General features: G+C 45.5%; 1 protein-coding gene across 4 annotated transcripts in view; it reads left to right on the top strand.

Annotated features, from left to right (window-relative positions):
- Positions 1-16,570, top strand: part of Camk1d (calcium/calmodulin dependent protein kinase ID) — a 411,853-nt gene that overhangs the window by 380,243 nt on the left and 15,040 nt on the right. For all 4 annotated transcript variants that reach the window (XM_038335313.1, XM_038335314.1, XM_038335315.1 and 1 more), the window contains 2 exons: positions 8,709-8,821; positions 10,657-10,735. In XM_038335313.1, coding sequence (XP_038191241.1) covers positions 8,709-8,821; positions 10,657-10,735 — 192 coding nt within the window. The remainder of the gene's footprint in view (positions 1-8,708; positions 8,822-10,656; positions 10,736-16,570) is intronic.

Here is a 16,570-nt window from a genome sequence, read left to right as displayed (position 1 = left end):
CTGAACTCGCTGCTTTGGTCTAACCAGAGTAGGAAGGCTCAGAGGAGGAGGAAATTATTTTCCAAGGAAAGCTTCATGCTGTTCTGTGAGGGCCAAGTCCAACTTTGCCTTTGGAGTGATTGTACGGTATGATGCTACTGCTTAGGTGCAAGTACTTACTGCTCGGTTCCAGGGAGGTGCTACTGGGAAGAGGTGGGACCTTTCGGTGTTTGGAATCTGGTGGGAAGTCACTAGATCCTGCCCTTGAGAAGGGTGTGTGGGAATCCAGTCTCCCCTTCTTCTGTTTGCTCTCTGGTCATGAGATAAGGGGTCTATCTCACCATGTGACCTTAGGTTTATAGCAGTGGATCCATCTGATAGTGGAAGTCTCTGAATCTGAGCCAATGGGGCACATCATGCAAGAGAGGGCAGAAAGAATGTAAGAAATAGCAGACAGGAAGGACATTGTGCAATGCTGTGCAGTGTCTTTGGACACTGTATGGCTGTTACAGTTTTGAACTCATGACAGCTGTGGTTACCTGTACAAGACTAAGCCAGTGGAAATCCCAGCATGGACATGGGAGAGGTTTCCAAGGCCCACTGCTAGCTGAAGAGCTGTCAGCAGTTCATGGCAGCTGGGAGAGGGGGAGTCATCTTTCTTTGGCACTGTGGTCATTGACAGGTTGTCCATGTGCCACTGGATAGCCCCATAGCGATGTACATATGGGCAGCTCTAATTGAACCTTGTGGTTTCTTTTCTTTTAGAAATAAAAGAGGACATGAAGTGGGTAAGGGGATGGGCTGTGGGGTCATCCAGGTATGGATATAATCAGAATATATTGTATGCATGCATGAAGATCTCAAAGAAAGAGTAAAAAACATTATTTAAAAATGACTGAAACTAGCCGGGCGGTGGTGGCGCATGCCTTTAATCCCAGCACTCGGGAGGCAGAGGCAGGCGGATCTCTGTGAGTTCGAGAGCCTGGTCTACAAGAGCTAGTTCCAGGACAGGCTCCAAAGCCACAGAGAAACCCTGTCTCGAAAAACCAAAAAAAAAAAAAAAAAAAAAAATGACTGAAACTACAACCCCTCCTGTATCTACAAACTAGATAAGCCGTGTAAGGCCAGGTCAGGCTCAGTGTGCCTCTGAAAAGCTGTAACAGCATCAACCACACCCGAGCATCCTTTGAACTCTGAATTCTACCGGAACACAGGGACCTCTGATCGTCTTTCTGTCTTGACTAACCCTTGGCAGAAATTCAACAAGCTTTACTGAATGGATGTGGAACACGTCTTAAGGAATGTGAGTTTTATTCATCTCACTCTGGGAACGATTGACTTTCAAAATAAATAAAACAAAGCCTTTTAAAGCAAATAAATCTTTTATACTTTTTTTCCAGTGCCCATCAGTGAGCAAAACGGGACTGAACATATTATCTCGTTTTAGACTAGAAGGGTCAGCGAGGCTTGGATCATGACAATATGCAGCCCAATTCTGTAAGCATTTGTTTGAGCATGTGCATCCCTCATCTCTTCCTCCTCATAGACTGAGAAAAGAGCAGGTGGGAGAAAGTAGGGAAGGTTCACATAATCAAACTAAGTGCCGAGACTCGGGCAACATGCTCCTGATGAGAGTACATTGATAAACATCCTCTTGTCATTCTCTGGGGTTTGAACGATGATTTGAAAGTTGAGAATGGGTAAGCAATCATCTCTGTGCTTCCTGACTGTAGATACAATATAACCATCCTCCCGGCATTCCCATTGCCATGTCTTCCCCACCATAATGGCCTGTATCTCAGACCAGGAGCCAAAATGGAGCCTTCCTTCCTTAGGTTACTCTCATCATATGCAGTGAAAACGTTTCCAATGTGTAACTCAATGCCTGGCACTTGTAAATGTAATGCCTGGCATTGGTAAATGCTCAGTAGATGATGGCTATTGTTACTAACTCCCACAAGACATACTCACCAGGATTAGTTTACTTATTATAGGAAACTAAATGTTCTATTTGTTGCATTTAGGTGAGACTAGACTGGGGGACTCTAGAGACCAAGACTCTGCTATATCTTATTTATTGCTATGTGAGCATTTTGCACAGTGCCATTGCTTCGTATCTCTCCGTAGAACTGAATCAAAATGGCCTTTGTTCTTCTAGGCGAAATCCTCAGACACATGCCCAGATCTGTCACTAGCTGGGGCCTTGAGACTGTCTTCTCTCTAGAACTCAGTTTCCCAGTGTCCTAGAGAGAAGTAATGAGTTCTGGACCCCAGGATAAAATTCTGACTGTGACATCTACTTCAAGCTTTAAGTTTTTGATTCACAGCCTCAAGCTGGGAGCAGTACCTGCCACCTGTGAGTTCTGTAATCAGCGAGACCGTTTCTGAAAGGACTACAGAGAGGGAAATTGATGCATGGAAGATTTTGTCAGGCACTAGACAAATTGGAGCTCAGGTGATATTTGTTGAAAGTTCCCCATTCGTTCCAGTTGCCTTGGAGAATGTCATTTATTGGCCATTAGGCTGTTTTATTGCAAAAAAAATGAAAGAAAAGGGAAAATTTACTGTACTTGAGAAAAACATGGTTAAATTGTCTTTTTGAAGTAAATATTCATTTTAAAACATTCAACCCTATTTAGGGTTGGGATGCTAAGGCCAAATCCAAGGATTCCTTCATGTTATATGCAAGTATTTTGCCACTGACCTATACCCTTAGTGCAACTGATTTCTTAGCTATTAAAATATGTGCTGTTGTATACCTGCACATGTACATATAAGCATAACTGCTTCAAATAAAGCATTTTCGGGTCACCAGAGAACAATCAGAAAGTGCTCATTAGGTCGTGTTGAGTATTAACAAAGGACACCAAAGAGCCAGCCACAATGGCACTTAGCTATAATCACAGCCCTGAGAATGAGGCAGGAGGAATGAGTTCATGGCCGTAGTAGGACTCTTTCTCCAAACCCTACAGAAATATCATTTAAGACATAGAATCTATCCTCCAGGAACTTATCAGCAAAGGGAAATTTGAAACATTATAACCATGACAATAAAACTAATCTTTCAAAAATTTCTTGAGAAGACTCAAAAAAGAGATGAGATTTGAGCTGGCTCTTAATGGTTAATGTGTAGAGAGGCCTGAGCAGAGTAAGAGGTAGTGTGTGGAAGGTGAAGGGTTAGCCTGTGCTGAGGAAAGGTAGAAGTGGTACGGAGAGGGAGCCGGGGGACAGCAGTGACCACAGCCTGTGCTCACTATGTTCAGAAGGCAAGAAAAGGAGGTCAGCTAATGCTCACAGCAAATGCAGAATGCTTCAATGAAGAGGGATCATTTTTACTCATGTTGAGGACCTGCTGGCACATTCAGAGAGACAAGCCCCACTTACTATTCTTCTTGCCCAGCCCTCAGCCTCCCTGCTCATAATTCAGGTACCTTACTGAGTTTCGGGACCCTGTCCACACGTATGCATGCTGTGGAGGTCAAGCAGCCAGGAAATGGGGAGCAGAAGTGGAAATAAGGACAAGGCTGGGGACAGGATTTACCCTGAAGGTTGCCCCCAGTGACCTACTTCCTCCAACCACCTTCTAGTTACCCATTCAGTGAACTCCTCAATCAATGCGCCTGATGATGAAGTTAATACCATAATGATCCACCCACCTGTCAATTGAGCCACCGTCTTAGGAACGAGCCTTAGACACGTCAGCCTTTGGGGAAATACAGCAATCATTGTTCTTGTTGCAACGGCCAGGTAGCTGACAAGAAGCAATCGAAAGAAAAAAAGGTTTATTTGTGCTTACAATTTAGAGATGGTATTGGTGGCAGGGGAGCAAGTTCACTCAGGAAGCAGAAAACATAGAGGAAACAGGGCTAGGCTATAAAACTTCAAGGCTCATCCCCAGTGGACTACTTCTCTCAGTGAAACTCTACCCCATAAAGGTGCCAGAACTTTCCAAAGTGATACCACCAGCTAGGAACCATCTGCTCAAACATATGAGACTCTGGGGAGCATTTCAAATTTAAATCACAACAGGGAGACACTTGTGTTATACCCAAAAGCAACAGTCAACAAAACTGTATTATTCCCTTAAATACTAAGAGAGAAGCTCTTGCATAAAGTGTTCTTACCACAAGAGTGTAAAGTTATGTTACAAATTTTAAGTCACTCCCTGCTATCAAGCATCTTGGTATTTGTTCCCCCACCGCTTCTGATCCCCCCACATACTTCTTCCTGCCCTCTTAGTAGCCATCTTTGGTATCAAAAGGCATATGGAACAACAGAGACCCTAAAGTACATAACATAAGGGGTACAAGTGGTAGGCCAGAACACGGGTGGACCATGGAAACAAAAGGACAGAGAATTAGCTACTGGAGTCAATGACACAACTGTACACTCAGGTGACAATGTGGCTCTTAACGATCCTATTGACTCATCTTCATCCTAGTCACACAATGCTGCATGGTTAAATTGCAATAGACATCATCTTCTCTGCCTGGGCAGGGCACCCACTCTCCTTATCCCTTATGTTGGGGAGGTGGGGTGAGGTAGGGGTAGGATAACAAGCCTGGCTCCCATCCTTACCATTCTAAGGCTAGCCATCAGCATGGGCAGCCTTCATGAGTAGCTAGGTCACTTGGCCGGCACAGACCCAAGACTGGACTGCATGGTTTTATTCTTATTTAGCTTTATTTTCTGTGTGTCTCTGTCTGTCTGTGCCCATCCCCCTCCAGTGTTAAGTGAGAGCCTGGGGGACTCTCTCAAATCCTTCTCTCTGTCACCAGCCATCCCTCTGGCCCAGGCAGAGTGGGTGTCGGGCAGGTAGGGACCTGGAGTGGCCTGGTCCTACCCTCTGGCCTATGGACTCCTCAGGCTACCAGTGTTGTCCTCTCCCTTTTGAAAACAAAATACCCTTGTTTGTAAATCCTTAGATGCTTGGGAATAAAATCCTTCCCTTTTCTTCTAGAAAACATAAAAAAGAATTAGCTACTGGTTGTGACTTGGGCATCTCTGTAGCAAACATTCTCTTTTCCAGCTATTTAGATCCGTGACCAAAGGTAAACAGGCCAAAGAACATAACTTAATGTAGGGTAATGACCACATTAAACTCATGGGCGTCTTGACAGGAGCTTTTATGCTGTTACAGCCTTTCAGTTTCCAAGAAAAACTTCACCCTGCCAGATCACCCATAGCTGGCCTCTCATTGCTGATTTTCACATCCATTTACATCAACTTCCTTCTCCGTGGAAAACCACCTTAACAGTGTAGATCCGTGGTCAGGAGCTCCACTGGGAAAACCCAAACCATACCTTATTCTCTCTGCAAAGGCAGACCATTTGCCCTCAGAGGTGGGCATGTGCATTAGATATTCTAGAATGTCTCAATAGCTTGGACTATTGCTGTTCCACTGCCTCCTGCAAGTGGGGTGTACAGAAAGTATCGAGTTGGTTGGTATTTTGAGATCTCCCTAGTTGTTCTGGGATGGGGCACTGGTGAGCGCTCCTGTATATCCTGAGCCTTTGTCTCTGCTTCTGAGCCCAGCCACAGGGGCTCAGCAGTCAACAAGGCAGCCCCTTCTTCCATGCATGTGCCTGTGCCTGGGCATCTGTCTACAACACCCTCCAGATAGGTTCTGGTCCAGACCCTGACAACAGAAGCAAAGATGAGGTCCTGCCCTAGGTGCATGTGGACAGTCAGAACTGCACCCAGAGAGGATGTGGCATGATAGATTCCTGTCCACTGCAGCAATTGCATATTATCGAGTAGCTGCCAGAGAGAGGTCAGACCTTAATCTTCCATTCCAGCTAGTTCCCAAGGGTGTGGGAGAGCCGAGCAATGGGGACCCCAGATAAACACAACATTACGTTGGCCCAGATAGAGTAAGTGTTCCATATGTGGGGAACCGGCCTGAAGCATCTTGGCGAACACAGCCCAGAATGAATGAGATGGATTGAAAAGGTAGAGTCACATTCTGGAGTTATTCTTCCAGGTGAAGGTGTTGGGTAGGTACAGGCCAACAGACCTACATAGAGTTCAAAGGCTGAAGTGAGGGGTTCTGATCCAATTCTTCTCCTCTACTGATGGAGCACAAGTATACAAAGCACAGACCTGGAGTCAGAGGGGTTAGGCTTGAGTTCTGACTTTGTGTACTGTTCATTGGTTTGCTTTAAAATTGAGACGGTATAAGGACTGTATTCAGGGGTGGTATGTTAAGGCTACACGAGTCCTGTGATCCTTGTGACCCTGGACTTGGTTGCTACTGGGCTGTAAACACCCTAGACATAGGGAGATGAGGAGAGAGAGTCATGGGTTGTCAGGATTGGGGCAAGAGCCTAATAGAATTTGTCTCCAGCAGAAGAGAAATAACCTTCCTTCCCAAGATCTTAACCCAAGAGCCAAATTAGAGAGGCCCAGGCAATAGACCCCCTACCTTTGATTCCCCCACACCTTCAGCAGCCCTGCTGTGGTCCTCATCCGCTGCCACCCCACTGAGGTCTACAACAAGCTGTCCATCTTCATTCACAGTCTGCACAGGGACAGGGCAGAGCATCTTGGAAAGGGCTGATGGGTGACATTTGGGAGGAGTGACAGCAGCACAGCCTCTGACTTTTCCCCACAGGAGTACTGGGATTGAGGCAGGCAGGCTGCTCGTCCAGCTTTTATGTGTGCTCCGGGGATTTGAACTCAGGCCATCATGTTCGCATGGCGAGCTCTGTACTTACCAAGCCTTGTCCCCAGCCATCTCTCTCTTAATTTTCACTCAGGCCCCGAGATAGACTCATTCCCTTCTCTCTGGTCCTCAGAACACCTGCACGAACAGTCCTTTGTGTAAAAAGAGGAAAGAGGGGGAAAAAAGCTAAGATGAAAAGAAATTGGAATATACATTAAGAAATTGGAACAAGAAGAAATCCCTCTCGACAATTTTTAACGTTTTTCCCCCCTTGAGAAGAAAGCCAAACCATAAAGCAAAACATACTCAGCTGTTAACAAACAAAAAGCTCACATATCTAACATGTAGGGTTTTTCCAAGACAAACCAACATTTTGCTCTGTCGGCTTTTCTTAATGCACGCATTTTATTTTGCCCAAATCCTCATTATGGGAAAAATTTACATATCCCTCTCTCGGAGGCCCCAGGGCTTCCGTGGGTAGTGAAGTATGCGCTTGGTGGTTTCCGAAGCACTGGCTGCTTCATTTTGCCCACCGCAGCAGAACCTAACAAATGAAATTTTCCGAGCGCTCAGCCTCTAAAACACACTTGTGAGTTAGATGATGGAGACTCTTTGCGGCCCACAGAATGTCTCCTGGCCTTGACAACTGTCATCGCCCATTCCCTTCTGCAGCCAGCTGTAGCTGTGCCCCCGGTGGCGGGACAAATGAAAAATGGCTAGACCTTTATGGTGTTTGTTAGGAACCAATAGCAAATCCCTCCAGACCTACAGTCTGTGGGTGCCTGTTCATTTGTTCTCATAGGCTGTTGCTATGTTTGGAACAATATTGAGCTATGTGGGAAGAACGGGACTTGGCTTGGGGTCAGGCCTCAGTTTGGGGTCAGGCCTCCCACCGTGGCTGCCACTTTCTGGCCCCAGGAGCCAGATCAGCAACATAGAACTTGGCTGTTGGGCCTCTAGACTCAAGCACTGATGCCTTCTGCAATGGGGTCGCTTACCGCCTTGACTCCACCCTTCTGCTTGTGTCCCTCCAATCCAGCCCTATGGGCCCCAGGCATGCTGTGATCTTTTCCTAAGTGTTTTAGCTGATTGTAAAAACTACAAGAGAGGTGTCACAGAGGCATGTAGCTTAAAACCAATATATACATGGAATTTTCTACTCTGACCACTTATATATATTCAGATAAAATTTTGATGCCTGAAATACATTAGTGATCTACTGGCAGTAAGGTAACACTGGAATTCAGGGCAGAACTGGAGAGAGAAATCGTGATTTTTTTTATGTTGATTTATGTTTATTTTATTTATTACTCTCTCAGTTCCTAAGTAAAAATGCTCTACCTCTAAGCTACATGCCCAGCTCCAGAATCCAGTGTCATTGATTGACTTTGTGGTGATTGAATTCAATTGACCTGTCTGCTCTTGACATGGTTGCCAGATGACCCTTGGTCTCTCCAGAGCTCTAACATGTTTCTAGCACTATCCTCGTTGGACCATTGAGAAGTTGTCTTTGAAATGGCCCAGTGGCGCCTTGGCTGGGCATTGTGATTCTACAGTGTGGTAGCTTGAGATGCCTCCTGTGGATGTTTGTTGCTTGTAATGGAAAAAAATGAAAACATTTTTGATTCCTACTTGGTGGAACAATAACGCACAGGTCGGGATAATGCACAGGTCAGTTGCACAACCTAGCAACTTGGTATCCAGGTTGTAAAATTCCCTCTTCCTCCTTAGCTCCTAAATAGAATGAACCTGAAAGGTCCAGGAAGATGGTCAAGTATTCGTTTGTTTGTTCCTGTCACCTGACAGTTGAGGACAGTGTTACAGACATGATTAATAATATCCACACATGGGAGATTGCCTGGTGGGTTTCTAGGGACAGACATTTTCACATCTGTGGAGTGTTCATGTCTAGAGGGTATGGTTCCTTCACTGGGCTTTAACTTCAGTGTACTCAGGGTGGGTTCCCTTGATTTGATGGATGGATCATTTGTCTTCCTTCCAGGCAAAGTATGAACCCAGCATGGTGACTATGCACACTCAAATCTTACTCCCTCTTGTCTTGCAGGCTCTGTGGTTACCCTCCTTTTTACGACGAAAATGACTCGAAGCTCTTTGAACAGATCCTCAAGGCAGAATATGAGTTTGATTCCCCCTACTGGGATGACATCTCCGACTCTGGTGGGTCTCTCATAGCATTTACATCCAGAGGCCCAAGGACCCTGGGGCTCAGAATGCTCCTGAGACTGCTGTCTTCTATGGGGTTACTGTAACAAAATGCCACAGTCTGTGTAGCTTAAATTCCAAATGTTTATTTTGTATCATTCTGAAGGGTGGGGTACACTGGGCCTGCTTTCTAATTCATAGGCAGCCATATTCTTGGTATGTTTGTCCACAAACAGGGCATGAACAAGACTTTCTGGGTCTCTTTCATAAGAACACTCATGTCTTCTGTGAGAGCCCTGCCTGCGTGTGCTAATCACCTCCCAAAGGGCCACTTCAGATGTCCTCATCGAGGAAGTTAGGATCTCAACAAAGGCCTTGCGGCGTCCACCAGCTTTCAGTCAATGGTCACTCCTGAGAGAGTTCTATGAGCTACATCCTTAGGGTTGACTTGGAGAACGAACTCGAGATGTATTGCCCTGGCCAAGGGATATAGACTTGCACCTCTACCTCTCCCTGATTTGGATGCTCTAGGGACGACATATTCTTATCTGGCATTTGACGGCTACCATCCAGGTGCTGAGTGCTGGACGTCCTAGACATGCACTAACTCACCCAGGCCTCAGGATGACCCATTAGATGGGTATTTACATTATCCTTGCATGACTGGTGATGAAAGCCCCATTGGGTAAAGCAACCTGTTCTAGTTCATGGAGTCAGTACTTAGCGAAACTGGGATTTTAAGCCCCAATTTATCCGAAGTTCACTAGTTATGACAGGATTGTATTTGTAAAGTCACATATCCTCAGCAAGACAGTCTTGCATTGAGCAGCCATGGTTTGCATGGTAGAGGTCTCTTGGCTGAAGTTGTGATTTTGTTGTCCAGAGCCCATGTTTGAGACATAGTACACACACTGAAATCCTCCTAGAGAAGCTTACCATCCTTTTCAGGAGACAAAGCAAACCCAGGCCCAGGTGAAGAAGAGAAAGGAAGAAGGGAGGGGAGTAACACTCTCTGTTGAGCTGTTTGTACAGATCATTTTTATTATTTATGTTATTTACTCCTAACTGGAACCCCCTTGCCTGTTTTCTCAACCAATCTCAACCACTTCAACTTTCAGTAACCTTCAGCTAAAACAGACTTTGCAGGGAATACTAGACTTTGGAACTTAGAAGCCAGAGGTTTCCTCTAGAAGTTCAGACCTGTGGGCAGCAAGCTGCCATGCCCTACAGGGCAACAGGTTTTAAGCTGGCATAAAATATCAGCTTTGGGTTCTGTGACCCTGTCCCTCCTGTTTTTAGCATCCTATCCATCAGCTTTGCCCTCTTCATGGTGACCAAGCCTTCTCTACCACACCAGGATATGTCTTGCTATTTCTTTGCAAGATCTCATTCACTGGGTAGCTCAAGTGTGGTGCAGATGCTCCTCTGGGGTATCCCCACACCTGGCCCCATAACCTGGTGGCTTTGCAGCAACTCAGTAGGACTAGCGATAGCACATTCAGAGGACATCCCCAGAGCATCTCTCTAAGGCAACAGTGAACTGAAGAACGTGTGATTATGAAGATTATTCCCTTTATTCTCTAGACCAAAGGCACCATTAGTAGCTAGCAAAAAAAAGAACTTAGAGCCAGAAGTCAGGGTCCCAGCCTGGCTCTGCCACCTTTTCATTCACTGGGTCTCTCTTGGAGTGCCAGTCATGCCTCTGCTCTTATCTAAACCTGGTGTCCCTGTGTACAAGGTAAAGGGAAGGCGAATAGCTGGTCTCTCCTCATATTTAGACCACAAGGGTACCCTATTATCACATTCAGCCCGCAAAGTGATTCTGTGCCATGTGCTTTCTTTTTAAACAGCCAAAGACTTCATTCGGAATCTGATGGAGAAGGACCCAAATAAAAGATACACTTGTGAGCAGGCAGCTCGGCACCCATGGTAAGAAAGATCACCTTTGGGAGGGCCGTGCCATCCCACACCCTCCCAGAGTAGGCTTTTTACTGGCTCCTCTTCGTCGTGAAAACACTCAGGTGTTCACTTCAGCTCATCCTGGCAGGGGTTTCCCTCATCTCCCGAGCCATTGTTTGTACCTTTCCATGTCCTCAGGATACAGACTTCAGAATGTACTCAGAAGTTAAGTCGTATAAGATAGCAGGTAGCTTTTCATCTTGTAGATGGCTCTGGGGATCACTTTTGCTAAAGGAAAACACCCAGAGAGGCATTGATTGGAGTGTACACCTTGGCAGTAGTTTTATTTATATATATATATATATATATGTATATATATATATATGTGTGTGTGTGTGTGTGTGTATGTATGTGTGTGTGTGTGTATATATATATATATATATATATATATATATATATATATATATATATTCTTTCTTGGGTGATTTTTTCCCCCAATTAGTATTTCTTTAACTCTAAAGGGGCTCACTTATGCTTTATGGCATCCCACACACTATCAGTGTTGTGTTTATGTCATGAGGTTGGAACCCAAACACTGACAGCTAACTGTGACTTTGGGTTACACTTGCTTCCTGAGTGTCAGCTTTCTCACTTTTAATTGGGAGTAACAGTCCTAATTTACTAAGTTAGCAAACGAAATAGTGGAGCTAGTTCACATAAAGAGATTCCCACAGCATCTAGACAGAGCAGCTGTCTGGCTTGTTACAGACCCGTGAGCATTCACTTTGAAACAAGTACCCAAGAGTAGAAAACTATATTCAGTGGGTTAGTCAGATTTCTTTTACTATAACAAAATACCTGAGATGATGGACTTTAAAAAGACAGCAGTTTTCTTTTGGCTCACAGTTTCAGAGGGTTCAGCTGGTGGTGGAGCAAGCAGTGGGAATTCATGGTGGAGCAAGAAGCCCACCTCATGGTAGCCAGAAAACAAGAGAAAGAAATCAATATGCCATAGTTCCATTCACCGGTACTCCCGTGATCTAAAGATCTCCATGAAGCCCTAGCTCATAAAGATTTTCAAAGATTTTTACCACCTCCCACTAATGCCAAGCTAAGGGCTAAACTTTGAACCTATGAACATATTAAACATGTAAACTAGAGCACACAGTATAATGAACATAGAGGCAATGCGGTGTAGCTCAGTGGTAGATCCCTTGTCTAGTATGTTCAAGGCTTTGGGTCTACTCCCCCAGCATATATGTGTACAGGGGGTTGAGGAGAGAGAGAGAGAGAGAGAGAGAGAGAGAGAGAGAGAGAGCACACCTTGAATTATTCAGGAAGAGGCTCCCATAAAGAGCACCATAGAAAACGGCTCTGTGTTTGGTCCATCATCTTCTAAAGCATTCCCTCCAAGCTGTTAACCCTCTTCAGGGGACCCACTTAGAAGCAGTGTCATAACCCAGTTTCACAGTATTCTAATTTGTCACTCCTGCCCTGCCGTCTGTTGAGTCTCTTTGTGTTCCAGTATTCACTCCTTTCAAGTATTCACTCCTTTTTCTCTCTTTCCCTCCAGTAACCGTGGGAGGTAGGTTTTCTATTCACTTCAGATATAAAGAGAGAGTGACCAAGTGAAGACACCACAGCTAGCTAACGACAAAGTCAGGACTCGAGCCAGAAAGGCCTGGCTCCACGTGAATGCTTTTTATTGTATAAAGAAGAAGGGCAACAGCAGAGGGTGGGGAAGAAAGGGAAGAAGGTTCTGGAAAGATGGGCAGTTCTGATTGTGTGTCACTGAGATGTTTCTTAGTAACTTCAGAGAGTGGGTTCATGTTCATGATGGCAATACGGTAAAGTGTTTCTTCCTTCACATGCCTTTGGAGGCACCAGACTTTTGAGATTATCATATAACAAGAGGAAGTGTCAGGCTTCCTCAAGTTTGTTCAATAATCCAACCCCACTCTGTAAGAAGCAAGAAAAGGACAGATTAAAGTCTGTTTTCTCTGTTTTAAAGATGTATTGTTGTTACATGCAAGTTGTGGATCTGCGTGTGAATATATGCACACATAAGTTCAGGTGCCTAAGCAACCAGAAGAGGGCATCAGATCCCCATGGCCCTGGAATTTACAGGCAGTTGTGAACCATCTGATTTGAGTGCTGGGGATTGAACCTGGGTCCTCTGCAGGAGCAATGTGTGCTCTGAACTACTAAGCCATCTCTCCAGCTCTTTAAAAACAGTTTTAATAGCAAATAATAATTATATATAAGGATGGGTTTCATTCTGGCATTTCATATGTGTGTGTTCTTTCCTACTGCCCTCACTTGTTCCCTTCCCATTCCCACAATGGTCCTTCTTCTCCCACACTAGGTCCCCTTCTACTTGTCACATACACAGACGTGTGTGTGTGTGTGTGTGTGTGTGTGTGTGTGTGTGTGTGTGTGTGTCTAAGGAGAAAGAGAGAGCCCTAACAAGTTTAGTTAGGTTTGCTTACATAAGTGTGTGTGAAGTTGTTTATATGGGTGCCTTACCCGTGGGTACACAACTGGAAAATGTCTGCCCCTCTTCCAGCAACCATTTACTGTCTACAAATCCTCACTAATCCTCGCTCTTGATTCTATAATACCAAGGAATATCAAGTACCATGGTTTGATTCTGGACATTCAGTGTTTAGACCTATTCTGGGCCTACGTTTACTCATCCTGCTTGGAGTTCCTTGCCTTCTCATGGGCTGGGTGACAACCTTCTATTTGTTGTTGCTGCTGGTGGTGTAGTTTTTATTTTCTGGTACTGAACCTAGCGTCTTAAATGTGCTAGGTAAGCGACCTACCACCGAACTATATCCCTAGCCTCTTTTTCGCTTTTTAAAACAATTTGAGGTCTTTCTGAACTGTCCAGGCTGACCTTGAACTCATAACCCGCATGTGATTCCAAGCCTTCTTCACCAAGTAGAACAAATTAACATTCAGAAGGCCCTGTCTGGTTACAAGACTGGGGAAGGGAAGCTCGAGGGGGTCTCGAGTACAGGGTAGGAAGGTACAGAGCAGAGAGGAGGGGGCCTAATAAGAAGAACACTTGGGATCGGGAGTATGAGAGCGTGACTTAGAAATGATGAATTGGATCTGAGGAAGGTTAGCCAGGCATGCTGGCATTTGGAAAGTCACAGTAGGTTCACAATGAAGAAGTGTGGCACCCAGGAGAGAAGTCAAGCTGGGGACAAAGATTTGAAGTCATCCTTAGAAGCCTAGGAGCTGTGCCACCCAGGGTTTCCTAACCAGAAGGCTCATTACAAGCTCTTCCATTTTTACTGTATTTCCAAAGGCTCAGGGTCCAGACACCAGGAAGTGACAGCACATGCATTTGATACGAGCATCACTCAAGCCTGACTCTTCTTTACATTATGATGTCCTTGACTCCACAAGGGGGAATTGCCCAGGCAGGCCACGGAAAATGTGGGTCCAGCTGGGAGCCGGCAGGAGGTAGAGGAACGCCTGCAGTGGAGTCTTACCGGCTTTGCTGGTCTCGGAACTGTGCTCCTGACACACTCAAATCCCCAGAGCTTGGTGTTCACACACACTTGTTCATCCACACTCAGACTCCCTGAGCTTGTGTTCACACACACTTGTTCATCCACACTCAGACTCCCTGAGCTTGGTGTTCACACACACTTGTTTGTCCCCACCCAAGCTCAGGAACCCATCCCTGTTTCACAGCTTGTGGGGCTCACTTCCAGGCCAGATTGCCCTGAATATTTATCTCTGGCTTAATAGACAAGCAAATAAAGTCAATCAGCATGAGAGAGATTGATTTTAAAGAATTAAGACAATTGCTCACATAGTTGTGGGGTCTAGGAAATCGAAAATGTACAGAGAGACCCAGGAAATGGTGAAAATAGCAGCTAGAACCCTAATACACAGTCCCCTCCTTTTGTCTTCCACTGATGGATAAGGCTCACCCATGGGGTGAGAATAACTCAAACTCTACTAGGATTATCTAAGAAATACTTTGGCCAGAACATAGAAACTAACATATGTTCAAAAATCTGGGTGCCATGCCATAGCCAAGTTGACATATAAAATTTACCATCATACCCTTAAAGGTTGACTGAGATTCCATCCCTCTGCAAGATCCCAGACATGCTGGCTCTGCTTGGCCATGGGAATTGGGAAGTAGTCCCAGAGACTATGGTTGGGAGGTATACCAGACATCACCAAGCCCATTTGGACCAAATGGCAGAATCAGAGAAAGTAGAACATGTCTGAAACACATGCACACACACATGCACACACACACACACACACACACACACAGGCACACCAGCATGAGGACCTGAGTTCAATCCCCCAGCACCACAAAACCCTGGCATGGCTTCACGGGCCTATAATGCTGGGGAGACAGAGATAGAAACCTCCCTGGAGCTCACAGACCAGCTAGTCTAGTTGAATTGGAAAGATCCAGGGCCAATGAGAGTGATTCAGGAAGACAGCCTCATCAGCTTCAGGCCTCCGTGCAAATGTGCACGTGTGCACACGCAAGTGATTGTTCTATCCGTGGGGTCAGCTTGCCTAATGCCGATATGAGTTGTGAATAAACACGGCTTAACTGCTTATAAACAGTAGGCCCTGATTTGAAGCTGGGTTTAGAAAATGCTGGCCTTGAGAGGTTATAAAAGTAAAACTGAGCTTGGAAAAGCTCTCGGTCCCCAAATAGAGTATGGTCAGAAGGGACAGAGAAGAAATGAAGGAGCCTTCTGACATGGAATGAGTAGTGTAGTCATACATATATTAAATCATGTATGCTTTACACTAGGATTCGCTGTTACAAACAGGCACTTCCCTCTTGTCCAGCAGAGAAAAGAAAAGCCCAATCAGCTCCTAATGACCGACCTGCAGAATCGTGCAACCCTGGAAGAACTTTTCCCCTTGTCTATTCCTAGCTGTCCAGATAGATTGAATAGCACCCTTGGACTTCAGCTACTTTGAAGGATGCCCAACGGTACCACTGAGCCACCTGCTGCCAGCAAGACTCTGACCCACATGCAGCCCAGCTGAGGGCTGTAGGAAGTGAGCAGAAAACATTCCTAAAATAACCCAACAGTGGTTCCTTAGATCTTGGCCTGTAATAACCCACCAGGAAGCATGGGAAGCAGTACCCAGACAACAGGCTCTGATTCAGGGTGTTGGGAGACCAGGCTACTGACAGGCAGGTGGAAATGATGTCTCAGGGTCCCCGCTCCCCCGGTATCTACCCCACCAAGATGTTCGGTTTGGACTCAGCTCTGGCCCACAACCATTCTCAGCACACTTCCTATCTTTCTGGCCCAGTTATTTCCAAGAAAGAGCTGAGCGCAGATTCGCTAGAATAAACATCATTTTGGGGGGACAGAACTGTTAAAGATGATACAGAAGGATTCTGAGGGAAATAGGTCAACTCATAAAGTGCTTGTTGCTCAAGCAGGAAGACCTGCCAGGCATGGTGGTATACGCCTGAGATGCCACTGCTGGGGAGACAACGACAGGAAGATCTCTGAAACCTGGTGGCCAGTTAGCATAGCCTAATTGATGAGCCCCAGATTCAAGTAAGAGACCTTGTCTTACAGAAAAAAAAGGGGGAGGACAAAATGGATGGCTCCTAAGGAACGACACTTAAGGTTAACCTCTGGCCTCCACATATACACACACACACACACACACGGTACATGTCCCCACACATACATCCTGTGTGCCACAGAAGGAAGCATTCCTATGAATTCCAAAAGAGTCAAAGATTCACTGAGATGTCTCTGGTTCCCAGAACATTCTCCTTCTTCTTGTTTCCTTTTGCTCATCACATCCCTTGTTTCTGTTTCACTGAGGTGTGCCTGGGGAAGG

The sequence above is a fragment of the Arvicola amphibius genome, chromosome 6, assembly GCF_903992535.2.
Source record: "Arvicola amphibius chromosome 6, mArvAmp1.2, whole genome shotgun sequence".
Taxonomy (NCBI): domain Eukaryota; kingdom Metazoa; phylum Chordata; class Mammalia; order Rodentia; family Cricetidae; genus Arvicola; species Arvicola amphibius.
Note: the sequence above shows the minus strand (reverse complement) of the source record. Positions and strands in the feature narration are given on the sequence as shown.